The sequence below is a fragment of the Siniperca chuatsi genome, linkage group LG9, assembly GCF_020085105.1.
Source record: "Siniperca chuatsi isolate FFG_IHB_CAS linkage group LG9, ASM2008510v1, whole genome shotgun sequence".
NCBI lineage: Eukaryota > Metazoa > Chordata > Actinopteri > Centrarchiformes > Sinipercidae > Siniperca > Siniperca chuatsi.
In genome coordinates this window covers 807,026-822,367 of record NC_058050.1, presented here as the reverse complement: position 1 = coordinate 822,367, position 15,342 = coordinate 807,026, and the positions used below count along the sequence as shown (strand labels likewise).

At 44.7% G+C, this 15,342-nt stretch overlaps 1 protein-coding gene across 12 annotated transcripts in view; it reads right to left on the bottom strand.

The window, feature by feature from the left end:
* Window positions 1-1,653: 1,653 nt before the first annotated feature.
* adam15 (ADAM metallopeptidase domain 15) overlaps window positions 1,654-15,342 on the bottom strand; it is a 37,318-nt gene continuing 23,629 nt past the window's right edge. For 2 of the 12 annotated variants that reach the window (XM_044206798.1, XM_044206800.1), the window contains 10 exons: window positions 15,066-15,261; window positions 14,719-14,796; window positions 12,071-12,182; window positions 11,827-11,980; window positions 9,397-9,505; window positions 8,794-8,862; window positions 7,295-7,342; window positions 6,075-6,140; window positions 4,107-4,255; window positions 1,654-3,383 (listed from right to left, as the gene is read on the bottom strand). In XM_044206798.1, coding sequence (XP_044062733.1) covers window positions 3,320-3,383; window positions 4,107-4,255; window positions 6,075-6,140; window positions 7,295-7,342; window positions 8,794-8,862; window positions 9,397-9,505; window positions 11,827-11,980; window positions 12,071-12,182; window positions 14,719-14,796; window positions 15,066-15,261 — 1,045 coding nt within the window. In that variant the 3' untranslated portion in view covers window positions 1,654-3,319. The other 10 variants (XM_044206801.1, XM_044206799.1, XM_044206805.1 and 7 more) reach the window with 10 other exon arrangements.

Here is a 15,342-nt window from a genome sequence, read left to right as displayed (position 1 = left end):
AGCTGGGAAACGCATCGTCACAGAGCTGAAAACAGGCTGTTTCTCTGAGCTCAGGGAGACTTTTTAGAGATACGTGGTTCTCACAGGACAGCGACGCTGCAAACACGTGATGACCTTATAGACCATGATGCATTGCTGCAGGTTAAACTGCCCAACAGGATATAAAGCAGTTAAAATGAGCTCGACCTGAAACATCTGCAGCAGTAAAATGCAACACACACATGAATGCAGCAGGAATATGAATCCAGAAACATCAGATATAATAAAACACTGACAGGAAGCGTTTTACTGGCTGACGCCTTTGAACAGTTTAGTCTCTGTGCAGACTCTTCTGGCATCTCTTATATGACATTCATCATCTCGTCTTTGGCGTAACGTTACGAACATTCATTACATTCCCGGCTGTCTCCGATAGAAATCTCAAGGCGGGTTAGAAAAATAAAAACCTGATCCAGCACACGGAATCACGACATCTCCCAGCAGAAACAGGCGGGGTTACTGGGACAGAACCAGTTCTCCTGGTAAGGCTTAAGTCCAGCAAAGATCTCGTCGTACGAAAATCCAGGACGTGGGTTCGGGTCTCCGGCAGTTTCTTGGCCACATCAGCGAAGGCGGCTCCTTCGTTGCAGCAGTCAAGAAGCCCGACTTTCACTGTCGCACTTTAAGTACATTTAGCTGATTATACTTCATACTTTTACTGCAGTGAGGTTTGGATGCAGGACTTTTACCTGTAGTGGAGTATTTTCACAGTGTGGCGTCAGTACTTTCACTGCAGTAAAGGATGTGAATACTTCCTCCACCGCTGGCTGACGCCTTTGAACAGTTTAGTCTCTGTGGAGGTGGAGACTCTGGCGTCCACTGTAAAAAATGAGTGATGACAGTGAACAGCTCACAGAAACAAAAGGTGACACGTCACGTTATTGGACTAATATTTCGTGGCGTAAGCAGAGGTGGTCTTCTTCGGGTATAAAACTCTGCTTTGACTTTATCTTCTCACCTGAGTCTGGGTGAGAACAGGGCTGAGCATCCAACCTCAACATCTGTAGCAAGAGATTTCCAAAACTGTCCAAACACTGTTATCAAATATGTTTCGTGATGTTGTTGACTCGGATCAGATAGTTCCAGACGAGTTTTTAGTTTTAGACTATTTATTTAGTTGCTGCTTGTGTTTCGACATGTAACATCTGAGAACTTTGGTTTCTTTTGTTCAATGATATAAAGGGTTTTGTTTAACATTTGTCAAAGGTATTGATAAAGTATTGCGCTGATATCAGCACTAGTTATTAGTGATGGACGGATGAAGGCTGATGGCGCTGCGGGGCTTTCTCTCTGATGTGAAAAGTTTTAGTCTCATATGTGAGCAATAAAGGAAATGTTGCAACACGTTACAGTAAAATATTTAATAAAAAGCTTAGATATAAAATGTTTTTACTGACATTAAATATTAACAAACCTTCCTGGTGTAGTTTAGTGTCGCTGTGGACTTGTGTTTTAACTTCATGGTTGACTCACAATGTGATGTGATATTCATTAAATGAGCTGATGACTTTTATTACATTATTACTTGGTATCAGGTGGAAACTTCACAGAGTTTAGCTGCTAAACTTTCAAAACGGTCAAACTGAAAGAATCTTTCTGAAGCAGCGAGACGTCTGAAGCTCCGGACGTCATCGGTCACTTGCTTTTCTTTATTTGACACAAACTCCGACACAAAGTCGTGAAACTGTGACACCACAGGAGTGAAACGAGCTTCGGTATCATCCATCATCTCTACTAGTCACGAGAAACATCCCACTACACCCAGCACCGGGGAAAAAGGCAAAACATTTTCCACACATCAGATAATCTTACAGCATCTCTTATATGACATTCATCATCTCGTCTTTGGCGTAACGTTACGAACATTCATTACATTCCCGGCTGTCTCCGATAGAAATCTCAAGGCGGGTTAGAAAAATAAAAACCTGATCCAGCACACGGAATCACGACATCTCCCAGCAGAAACAGGCGGGGTTACTGGGACAGAACCAGTTCTCCTGGTAAGGCTTAAGTCCAGCAAGGATCTCGTCGTCCGAAAATCCAGGACGTGGGTTCGGGTCTCCGGCAGTTTCTTGGCCACATCAGCGAAGGCGGCTCCTTCGTTGCAGCAGTCAAGAAGCCCGGAGACAATTCTAAAGAGTTAAAATAAAATCCTTTACGACGGTCCAAATCAAGTCCAAATATATTTATATTTTTAAAAAGTCGTGAGGTTACAAGTAAAAGGTCATAATATTTAGAGAATAAAACTGTAATATTTTGGAAATAATGCGATAATTTGAGAAAAACATTTAGAGAATTACGTTGAAAAATGTTTATAATTAAGTCGAGAAACTTCGACGATAAAGTCGCAACATTTCGAGATTAAAGTTGTAACATTTTGAGAATAAAGCTGTCGAAGCAAGCTTTCTCTTGTAGTACTTTGACTTCATACTCGTAATATCACAACTATTTTCTTGACATATTAATACTTTATTCTCAAAATATTTTTAAAAAATGTTCCACAAAATTATGACTTTTTTCTAAAATTTCTCAACTTCATTTTCAAAATCTCAGGATTTCCCCCCCGAACAGTTTTTTCCGCCAACACATCGTAAATCTGCCGCCGTCCTTTAATCCTTTAATCCAGGATCTCAAGTCTTTTTAATGTCCAATCCGATGACGATTCAATCCCCTTTAAAAATATATTAAGTCCATTAGATGAAGGTTACGTCCGACTCCGCGATGATATCATGAAGATTTGTTAAAGTTTGGTCCGTCCGAGCTGCAGGAGCGAAGAAAAACTTCTACATTCAGTTATTTTGCTTAAAAAAAATTAAAATAAATCACGTTTGAAACTTAAAAGATATTTTGAATTTCCTGCGGAACGTCCTGCGGGCCCTGCAGAGGGGCCTGGACCACAGTTTGGGAACCACTCTGCTAATTAGTCTTTACTTTGAGACACGCAGGTTTGAGTCCCGTCTCAGGGTTCTTGAGCAAGGCACTGAACCCCCCCCGCTGGCTCCAGGGGGCGCTGTGTCGCTGACACCAAGACACTTTAATGTGACATCATCTCCAGCAGCCGTCGGTCAAAGGTCGGGGGTTCAATTCCCGGGTGTCCAGATCATCGCTGCCGAGGCGCTGCTGAGCAAGGCACTGACCTTTTATTTACAGTTCATGAAGGATTAAGTGAGGAATCCGATGACTGAGTGCAAACTGGATAATAAAGTCATCTTCATCTTTAGGAGGCTTACAGGCCGGAAGGTAACGTCTGTCCGCAGACGCCGAGTTTGTTGTTCGGAGGTCAAAGCGGAGACGAGTCGACTTTCTGAGGGTTTGCGGGTCGAATCGGAGGAGCAGGAGGTCGTCTGCAGAGACACAAAGCAACAGTTGCTGTTTTAAGGTGTTCTGTTTCGTCCTTTTCTTTGTTAGAAGAAAACGACTTTGCCCTTTTTTAAAAATTATTAATAAGAATAAATAACAAAAAAGAGCCTGATAAAAAATTAGACGACTCAAGAGGTCGACTGTGGGAGCTCTTTTCTGTCAAAACAAACAAGAAAATTCATCGCCTTAAATTTTTTTATCATAAGAAACTGTATCTTAATTAGAGCTGCAACGATTAGTCAATCGACAGAAAATTAATTAGCAACTATTTTCATAATCGATTTTATTAATTTTTGATTTGTCTTTCTGTTGGTTGGAAAAAACAAGGGTTTGATGACGCCACCTTGGACTCTAGGAACTCGTGACGGAGATTTTTCGCGACACCTGTAACACCTCCGCGCAGCCGAACTCCTGCCTGGAAATACTGTCCACTGTGTGATGTTACGTATATAATATAAATCATGTATATTAACACTGTAAACTGGGTCTTATTACCAAGTTGTACTGAAAACATTAAAGTAAAGTGACACAATATTTTTGACATTATTCCCCCCCTCATCTTCATTTCTGGTTTCTGCACAGAAATTATGTAAAAAAATAAAAAATAAATAAATTCCTGACTTTCCAAAATGTCTTTTCTTTCAAGTAATGTGACTTTCAAACAAGTCCGCGAGGGTCTGAATCTCTACTTAGTGGGACAGTCGTACCTGTTGGGACCGGCTGCAGGTGCGACGGCTCTGTGTTGTGGCGGTTTGGTGTTGGAGGTGTAGCCGGGGTGAGGGGGGAGGTGGGGGTGGGACGGCGGGACCAAAAGGCGGGGCTTTACGGGCACCACGGGTTTGGATGGGACAGAGACCTGAAGAGAGAATCATGGGAAAAAATATTAATCTCAGCGAAACAGAAAGTTGCTACGTGAGTGTTAACAATAAAGTTTTTACTCTCTTTCACTCACCTCGTGTCACAGCAACACAAACACCAGTTATAGCGTTAAACTAAAAGACCAGTTCCACCACAGGTTTACAGTTTGTGTTAATTTTCAGTTTCATTAACACTTCATTCAGTTATCGTAGAAAAGGTTTCAGTCGTAGTCGTCTGGACGCTGTTTTCAGAATCAAGACGTTTCGGCTCCCATCAGGAAGTCATTCTCAATTGTGAAAATGGTCTGAGAACTCAGAAATTTAAGCTACTCTGTGTTGCTTAAGCCCCGCCCTCAGGGAGGAGTCTACCTGAGTATCTGTTGATTAGCTAGTTTCACCTGAAACTGACCTAATAGTTTCCATGATGGCCCAGTAATCAGTAATCAGGCCTATTGTTTTCTGGCTGCACCTCCCTCATCACTGTTAAGTACCTGATTAGCATGTGATTGGCTTGACCACGGTGTTAACACACTGTGGTAAACTTTGGGCAGGTTGAATCTCAGACCACCATTTCTGTTCAAAGAGGGGTTTTCTTTTCTCACAAAAATGGCTTCTTTGACTCCTCTTTCAAACCAACTCTTCTCTCTACTTAGAATCTTCACCTCGCTGTCTTCAAATGTGCGGTTTGTAGCTTTTAGATGCAAACGCACGGCGCTCTGTAATCCTGAGTTAGCGTGTCGTCTGTGCTGATAAAGTCTTTTGTGAAGTGGCTGTTTGGTCTCACCTGTGTACCACTCTTTGCAGTTTTCCTCACTGCACTGAATGGAGTAAACTACATTGCTCAGGTAGACTCCTCCCTGAGGGCGGGGCTTATGTAACACAGAGTAGCTTAAATTTCTAGTTCCCGTCCCGTTTTTTCACAATTGAGAATGACTTCCGGATGGGAGCCGAAACGTCTTGATTCTGAAAACAGCGTCCAGACGACCACGACTGAAACCTTTTCTACGATAGATCACTCCTGGACGAATGAGGGACTACTTCATTCAGTTATTCAAATTTAGAAAACCACATCACTTCATTTATCATTCCAGCGCCGTGATGTCTCCACGGAGTATCACACTCGCCACGCCGCCGCTTCTGTTAACAGAGATGCTGTTTTATCACTTTTAATCTGCCGTCAACGAAACTCAACAGTTCTCGCAACCGTGTTTCAAATCAGAAGCCTTTCAGCTGTTCAGAAAGCTTTTACGAGGAAACGTTTAATGAGAAACATCTGCAGGGACTGATTTCCGCTGCTCGTAGCAAAAGAAAAAGCAGCGAAGCAGAAGTGGATGGATTAGTGAATAAAAACAGAACGATTTGAGCCGAATGTTGAGTATGACACGACTCTGTCATCGCACTGATGGAGTTAGTGCTGAATTAGATTGAATTTATCAGGTAAGACATTATAGTACAGGTGATTCCATCGCCCTCAGTGTTAATGTAAAGCCAGCATCTGGAACGCCCGATGTTCGTTTCTGTTCCTGAACGCCCCACGTTGGGTATCATGTAGTCTGATCAAAGCATTCACGTCCAATCAATCACCTCCCATCAAACCACATCTCCATGACCCTCATTGGCTCCTGATTCAACCAGTAAAATCAGTCCATCTCATCACGATTCACCAATCAGAAACAAAGATTACACCGAGCAATCAGGCAGAATTACACGTCACCTTCTCATCACTTCTTTCAGTGTGCAGCGCTATCAGATTCTTTCTACGTGCTAAGTGCATGCGAGCGACATGCTAACAGCTGCCTGCATGCAGGTGTGGTGTACCTGTCCAGGTGTGACGGGGTCAGGGGGGAGGGGCTTGTTGGGTGGAGCTGGTCGGCTCACCAGCAGCTGGAAGGTTAGCGAGGAGGAAGAGAGAAGAGCGAAGCTTCAGTACCAGAAAGATGAGAAGATGTTTTACACTTACAGCACGCTGCGAGGATTTCAGCTTTTCTTTTACGTTCTCCAGTTGCTTTTCCTGCTAATTTAAAAATATCCTTAAACTATTATTATTATTATTATTATTAGTGTGGCATGCAGACAGAAACAGAACGGAACATTAAAAGGGAAGGAAAATGTAAAAACAGAAAGAGCAACAATCAAATCGTGCTGTAAAGTGCCGGTCACACCAGCATTAATCCGTGAAATTTCAGACTGAAATCAGTGGATCCACTCGTGGAGCTGAAGTAAATCCTCACAGTGCTGACAGAGAGCCAGAGAAGCTACTGTATTAGCTGTGTGTCACCTTCCGAATGCATTTATCTGCACTCAGTCATCACACAGGAGTGGTTAGCTAGCTGGAATGAGCAGAACCACCTGTGAACTGAAGCTACTAACAAGATATAGAACGATTAGTCAAAAGATTCATTGACCGCGATTTCAATAATTAGTTAAGAGTTGAAGTCACTGGTTTAAACTTCTCAAATGTTTTTTTCCCCCAGTCTTTGGTTGGATCAGGTTCGGACAGAACAAGCAACTTTAAGATGTTACCTTGGACTCATTAATCGTTAATAATCAGCAGATTAATCAATAATGAAAAAGATAGTTTGAACCACTGCACTTAAAAGGTCAAATGCATCCACCGCTGAAAACAGTCTGAAGTGCGAGCAGCTGTTTGAGGAAACTACTGAGCCTTTTTAAACAGGAAACTACAGATCTGTGTTTTTAAAGATCTTCAGCAGGAACCAATGGGCTCGCAGCTGAGTGCCGCAGACAGGAAGTCAGACGGCGCTGAGAGACGGAGCGACGCGTTGCTGGTTTGAGTCCGAACGTGAGATTTGTGAACAGTAAGAAAAACACGAGACTGATTTTAAGCCTGTTTCACAACGACCATTTTCACTGTACCAGTTTCTGGTGTGACCGGCACCGATTGGTCTTTGGGACGTTACTTTGCTCCTCCAACCAGCAGGCGGCGCTGCAGCCTGCAACAGAACCCACCTGATCTCTGCACAGACAAACACAGGACGGACAGTAACACTACACACTACAGGTAGCGGTGACTGTACCTGGTTGGGGGGGTCGGGGGGCAGAGGCTTGCTGGGGGGGGCCGGTCGCTGTGTTGGAGCAGCAGAAATCAAAGTGAGAAGAGCAGCAGATCAGTGTTTGGATCGTTTCCCCCGATCCCGATCAAAGGTTTCTGTTTCTTTTTGTGTCGTGCTGTTTGATCTTCGGGGGAAACTGATCGATATCGAGCAGGTGAGCCGCAGAGCTACAGGGACAGTTCCGATTTTTCAGGTAAGTTATTTACTGGACTACGGACGGATACCGTGGCCAGGACAACGTGAACAGCAGCAACGATGTAACGCCACGTTTCGTGCTGCGTTTCATCAAATGAATTAAAATGTTCCTGACACAAAGAGCCAAACATCAGTTCTCATCAGAATCCTGCTGAGGACGGTTACGTCTTCTGCTCTCAGATATTACTGTTGCATCTTAAACCCACTTAAGTGAAAAAATCCGAACGATACCTTTAATTTTAGACACAGATCACATCAATAAATATTTTCACATAAGCCTGCTGGTCTTCACAGGTCCAGTCCACTCCTAGTATCGGAGAACTGATCTCAGAAATGATCTGCAGACCTAATCGGGTCTGGCAGGGTCCTGATGTGTAGCCGCAGATCTCAGGTCTGTGGGTCAGTATGTCTAATACCCGAATGGATCCAGGGTGACTCCACGTGGCTGAACCCAGACGTCCACCTCTGGACCGCGATGCGCTCACTGTCGGCGCGTCACGTCTGTGAGGGCGCAGGGGATGAAGCGAACTTTGAGATATTGATAGTGACAACTTGTGGATATTCTGTGTATCAGACGTCACTACATGACATATCCATATCAGAGTGCATTATGGGTACATTTCTGAGCGAAGTCTGGTGATGTCATCACAGCAAGCGGACTCTCTGGAAGCAGAAAGTCCGCCTGAGGCTTCATGTGATGAATTGTGGATTTGGACCGACCGAGGCACCCAAAAACTTCACGGGAACTCGTGAAGTCCGAACATTTGGATTCAGCTCGGATCTCATGGTGCATCATCATCATCATCATCATCATCATCATCATCATCATGACGACAGGAGAAAATGTGTTTTTTGAGGCAGAAAAATTAAAATTCAGGAGAAACGGAGGCGCTCTTTGCCGACACGAGGAACAAGTCGAAAGAACAGAAACACAAAGAGGTAAAACTACTCGTCTTTGCATCAAATCTGATGTTCCGTTTAAAGAGTTTGTTGAGCGTTTGCTCAGTGTTTTTGACAGGTTCTGACGGTCTCTTTCAGATCAGGTCCAGAGGTTTGGACCCGTGAAGACCTCTACTTCAGACAAAACCCCTCACACAGATCATGCACAGCCGGACCAGGACAACAGTGACTGCACGAGAACGACGACGAGACAGAAACGCTGATCAGACAATAACTGACAGGAGTATAAACTGTTGGTTAGCAGCAGCGACACACGAAGCACATCGACACAGACGTTAACACCTCCAGGTGTGGTCAGGTGAGGTTACCTGCGGTGGGGGTTTTAGGGCGGGGTCAGGGGGGAGTGGCTTAGTGGGAGGAGCAGGTCTGTCACGAACCTGATAGGAGAGAAAACAGGAAGCAGAGGCAGAGTGACAGCTGATACATGCACTGGAGAAGAGCATCTACCAGAGGTCAAAGGTCAAACAAGCAGGCGTGTTAATGTGAGGGGGAAAGAACAGCTGTGATATTATGTCACTTCCTTCTACTTTTCCTTTCACAATGAATCCACGTTGAAAGATGTTTGGTTTTTTTGGGGTTTTTTTACATAATAGTTCACAAATTTCAAAATGCTCTTCGGACGGTTTCCATGAAAAGAAGAATCCGTATAAAAAGAGGCGCTGAGGTTCAGGAACCACTGCTGCAGAGAGCCGCAGTGAAACCAGAACTTCAGGTTCCTGTTCCAGAAATCCAACATTGTTGTTTATTTAATATTTCTTTCTTTAGCGGCCTTTAGCAAACACCATTTCCCATAAGCCCACGTCGATTTGACATATCGCACCGCACCTCGTTATGCAGAAGAATTCAGAAAACAGGCCTGTGGGAGTCTGGCTGGGGGGTGGAGTCAGTGGCGGTGAGGTTGCTATGGTTACCTCTTTGTGGGGCACGGTCAGCGGGATGTCAGTCGGTGGGTTCAGGTGGTATCTCAGAGGTCGGACCTGCTCTCCGTTCCTGCCGTCCACTCGCTCCATCACCGGCGTCCTGACAAGGTGTTCAATTAAAAAAACGCTGATGAAGCAGCTAGAAAACTCTGTCATCGTCCCACAGCTAACGTCATAAACAGGCTCCTAATATTACCACATTATTCTTCAGGAAAAGAGAACAGAGGAACAAATGTAATATATTTAACGAGGCTTAACTTTAGACGTCTACTAACTAAGTACATTTACTCGAGCACTGTACTTAAGTACAATTTGAGGTATTTGTACTTTACTTGGGTAAATGCTACTTCACGCTTTTACTTTACTATTTATTTGACAACATTAGCTTCTTTGCAGATTGTGATTAATGCAAAATATAATCGGGGGCGGCTGTGGCTCAGTTAGTCAGTCCGCTGATCACAGGGTCGGCGGTTCGATCCCCACCTCCTCCTGTCCTGAACCCCAAACTGCTCCCGACGGCTGGCCAGCAGCCTGCGGCTCGCTGCCGTCGGTGCGCGAGCGTGAACAAGCAGCAAAAACCTCGTAAAGCACTTTGGATAAAAGCGCTGTTTAACAGTAGCCATTTACCATTTACATAAAGTCATTAACGTGAGCTCCACCGTCACCTGCCGCAACATTAAAGCGATGAACACACGAATGCAGCGATAATTATAATCCAGTAATGGGCCGTTCTGCATAATCAGTACTTTTACTTTTGATACTTTAAGTATATTTTGATGCTAATACTTTTGTACTTTAACTTAAGTAAAAATTTGAATCCATGCCCTTTACTTGTAACAGAGTATTTCTACACTGTGGTGTTGGTACTTTTACTGAGTGCTTCTTCCCCCGCCGTGTGTGTCAGGATCTGGGAGGATCGCCACCGAAACTATTTCCTGCTGTTCACTTTAACGACCAAACAGCTAAACTGGTGGAAGATGTGACAGCAACAACAGCACAGGTCTATAAAGGTCATCACAGCCACAATACTAAATAATAACTAACACATCACATAAACACAGCAGTTACAGCTGGTGCTGCTCAGCAAGCAGTCGATGGGTTAACATGAGGAGTTCAGGGTCTGCATTACAGTGGGAGAAATCTGTCGGCTTGGCTGGAACAGGTAGTAAACAGGTAGAAGAATTTCATCTTCCGATTAAAAATGACTTGATGGCCGATCACACATCAGCACAAAGACGTGTAGGAGAGACTAAACTACAACAACCTGCCCAGCAAACAGACTTAAAGCTGCACCTGTGCATTCTCCGTTTAAGCTTTAAGGACTTCATTACCCAGAAACCTCTCTGGCCTGACCAGCGTTTATCCATCTTATTTCCTCAGTGACTTCCGGACAGTCGGCACGTCTTAGAATACAGATTCATACCACGAATCCTCATTTCTGAGAGGTGACTGGCTGACTGTGAGACTACAGGAGCGGTGAAATCTGGATCGGTGCAGCTTTCAGTTCTGAGGTGGTTTTCCTCTGCAGGTGTGATCAGATCTGAGAGGACAGTCAGTGAGGTGAAGATTTAAAATATAATTAGATTTACATTGCTAACATTTAAAGTCTGTCAGACATTAAAAACTCCACCTCTCTGACTCTACAGGGACAGACTACAGACCAGGACCCAGCAGGTCCCGGCTGGACCAGCAGTACCTGGAGACGTGGGCGGGGTCAAACTCCAAACCCAACATCTCACAGTGAGTCACACTGCATCGTGGGTAAGAAAACCAGAATCAGACTCGAGTGAGTTATTAAATAAGTTATAACACACTTAAACACATAATGTCGCTTTCAGCAGATATAAGGACGCCTTTTATCAACTACTGCATACCTTGTAGTAATTTTACAATTAACAAAATGTGTAATAAAGCATGAAACTGAAAACTGAAGTCATTGTTTTACAAAAAAGTTGTAATATTATAAGAATTAAGTCAAAAGTTTACAAAAATGTAATATTTTAAGAATGCAATCCTAATTTTATGAGAATAAAAAGTAATGTATTACCAATTATAATATATTAACATACTAGCATATATTAATTTTAGTGCGTTATAAAGAATTCATTAACTGATTATAGAAATGTAAACACATATGATGATATATATTTACAACTATGTTATACTGCTATCAAACATTCATTAACTGTGCTTATAAATATTAATGAATATATTCATAAAGAAGTGTCCTTTTATCTGCCCCAAACTACTAATACAGTGTGTATTATAGTGTTATAAACCATTTATTAATGTTTTATAGGCTGCTTATAAAATAAAGACGATGTATTATTTTCATTACTTTGTATAAAACACAAGATAATGAAAATAACAAAATCCTGAATTTACTGATTGCGCACACACACACACACACACACACATTACCGGTTGTGTTGTCGAGCTTTATGAAACGGGCTGTTGGGTCCCAGACAGAAGAGACTCTGACGGAAACGAGGGAAGCGCAGCGCGAGGAAGAGGAGGACCACGGGCAGGATGAAGAGGAAGATGACGAGCAGAGCCGCTCGGACCGGGTCAGACTCTGAACAGAGAGAGGGAGAGGCACGGGATTAACCGGAGAGAGAAGGCGCACGCCAGTCTTATTCATACAGTATTTTTCAGAGCGTGGTACCTCGAGCAGCTCTGGCCGGCCCGCTGTCCACGCTGCCTCCGTGACCGGAGTACCTGCAGTCAGGTGGAGCCCAGCCCACATCGCAGTGACAGTTCTTATTACTGTTACACACCTGAAACACGAAAACACAGCAGGTTACTGACACAGTCACACGGTCTGTAAAGTCCCACTTCAACTGTAGAAACCTCAGCTCCCATAATGCAGCATGTATTTATTGCCTCTGGTTCTGCTCTTGTTTCCGTTGTTTCCCACCCGCTGTGGGGACGAGTTCGTGGTACTGTCAACCCGTAAAAAATAAAAGGGTTCTAAAGAACCACAACACATCACGTACACATACCCTTCAATTCATTTTAGGATTTCGATGTTTAAAAGTCATTCATGTAAACGTGAAAGAAAGTCTGAATCAATATTAATGGCACTTCATAACAGAGCTCCCAGGATGCAGGGTTCCTTGTGGTTCCTAGAGTCTCCAAAAGTAGACCGGGAGCCAGAGCCTTCAGGTATCAAGCTCCTCTCCTGTGGAACCAGGTCCCAGTTTGGGTTCGGGAGGCAGACACCGTCTCCACATTTAAGAGTAAGCTTAAGACTTTCCTCTTTGATAAAGCTTATAGTTAGGGCTGGCTCAGGTGAGTCCTGAACCATCCCTTAGTTATGCTGCTATAGGCCTAGACTGCTGGGAGACTTCCCATGATGCACCTCTCTCCTCCTCTCCCTCTCCACCTGTATGTATTTTTATCCCATTACTGCATGTTACTAACTCGACATCTTCTCTCTCCCGTAGTTCTGTGCTTTCTCGTCTCTCTCCTCTCTCCTTCTGTCGCTTTCAGCAGGTATTTCTGCCTCCGGAGCTGCAGAGTCTGGATCTGTGGTTGTGGGCCACCTGCTGCCCCCGTGTTCCTGCAGAGTCTGGATCTGTGGTTGTGGGCCACCTGCTGCCCCCGTGTTCCTGCAGAGTCTGGATCTATGGTTGTGGGCCACCTGCTGCCCCCGTGTTCCTGCAGAGTCTGGATCTGTGGTTGTGGGCCACCTGCTGCCCCCGTGTTCCTGCAGAGTCTGGATCTGTGGTTATGGGCCACCTGCTGCCCCTGTGTTCCTGCAAAGTCTGGATCTGTGGTTGTGGGCCACCTGCTGCCCCCGTGTTCCTGCAGAGTCTGGATCTGTGGTTGTGGGCCACCTGCTGCCCCCGTGTTCCTGCAGAGTCTGGATCTGTGGTTGTGGGCCACCTGCTGCCCCCGTGTTCCTGCAGAGTCTGGATCTGTGGTTGTGGGCCACCTGCTGCCCCCGTGTTCCTGCAGAGTCTGGATCTGTGGTTGTGGGCCACCTGCTGCCCCTGTGTTCCTGCAAAGTCTGGATCTGTGGTTGTGGGCCACCTGCTGCCCCCGTGTTCCTGCAGAGTCTGGATCTGTGGTTGTGGGCCACCTGCTGCCCCCGTGTTCCTGCAGAGTCTGGATCTGTGGTTGTGGGCCACCTGCTGCCCCCGTGTTCCTGCAGAGTCTGGATCTGTGGTTGTGGGCCACCTGCTGCCCCCGTGTTCCTGCAGAGTCTGGATCTGTGGTTGTGGGCCACCTGCTGCCCCCGTGTTCCTGCTCGACAATTGCTACTACAGTTGTTGTTATTGGCTCTGTTACTGATGCTGACATTACTCCTATGGCTGTCATTCCTATTATTACTAATTTATTAATATTAACACTATAATTACATTTCTACTATTTAAAAAAATAGTGGTCTTTGCATTGTGCCTCCCTCTCTCCCAAAACATCTCTCTCTCTCTCTGATGGCCGCCCACCATTGAGTCTGGTTCTGCTCGAGGTTTCTGCCTCTTAAAAGGAAGTTTTTCCTTGCCGCTGTGGCCAAGTGCTTGCTCATGGTGGGATTTGGTGGGAAATAACATTATAAAGAGTTCGGTCTAGACCTGCTCTGTAGGAAAAGTGCAATGAGATAACTTCTGTTATGAATTGGCGCTATATAAATAAAATTGAATTGAACAGAGCAGACACGTCCTGCTGCCGTCTGTTTAACGACGTATATCCGAAACGCCATGGTTTGTAAAATACAGAAGAGCCTTGAAACCAAAGACTCACAAGCTCCAGGTTACAGGTCAACAAAGGTCATCTGACCTGGGTTCAGCGTCCTGCTTCCTGCTCCTTAGTAAAAAATCCTATTCTCTCTCTTCCCTCCAGCAGTCTCTAATCAGTCAGATTTAGTTTGTGTTGCTCAAAGTACTTTTACGTGTTACTTTAAATTACTGGCCCTTTAACAGAAACTCAGAGACATTTAATGTAGTTTTCTCTTTGGAGAAAAAGTGTAACATGGGACAAAAGTGGTGCCCATTCTGATGCCCAGACAGCAGGTCTGAACACAGGGGACAGGTGTGGTGTACCTGCTCATATTTTGTAAGGTTGGTGATGTCACCACAAGCATCCCACAGACCTGACTGGATGACAGCGAAGGCAATTCTGAACAAGGACAAATGTTATCTTTGTGTATTCTGCTGATCAATCTGCTCCCTCAAAACTTTATATTTAGAGTTCGACTGAACTATAACTATAAAATGTGTCATGTGACAAAGTTCTTGCAACCCAGAACTTTTCTCATCTTACACTTTCTTGCCAAAGTATAACTGACCCTTATAGCCGTCCTCCACTCACCCCGTGACCGTTACACTTCCTGTGGCATTCGTCCACACCGAACACCGACACGTCCTGACACTTCTGGTTCAAACAGGCCTAAAACACAAAAACACTTTAAAATAAATCTTTAATTAAACTTTTCCATGAACAAAGAATAGAGAATATTTACAGCATCTAGATGATCAAAGATAATTCGTGTCAAACTGAGATGTTCCATGACACTGCTGTCCAACTTTAAAGCGCTGTTGTGTTCAATATTTATTTTTTCTCTTCATACTTGATTTTACAGATAGGGGACATTGTTTAGTTCTTTCTGAAACCTAAGCTCTATTAGTTCCTCCAGGCCTGCGGGGGTGCTGTCTGACCTTGCCGGGGCCGCAGGCGGTGCCCTGGGCCACAGTGGCGGGGTCCGACACGTCGTCGCCCAAGTGGAAGAAGGTTCCTCTGCAGACCAGGTCGCTGTGGTTGAAGCGCACCGTGGTGGTGAGGATCTCTGCGTTGGTGCCCAGCAGGGGGCGCTCCCTCCCTCCCTGGCACTGGATCCTGCCGCAGTGGACGTCACTGCAACACAGCGGCATCACAGGATTTAGACACAGCCACTGACCAAACAGACGTAAAACACACGCAGCAGACAGACAGGCA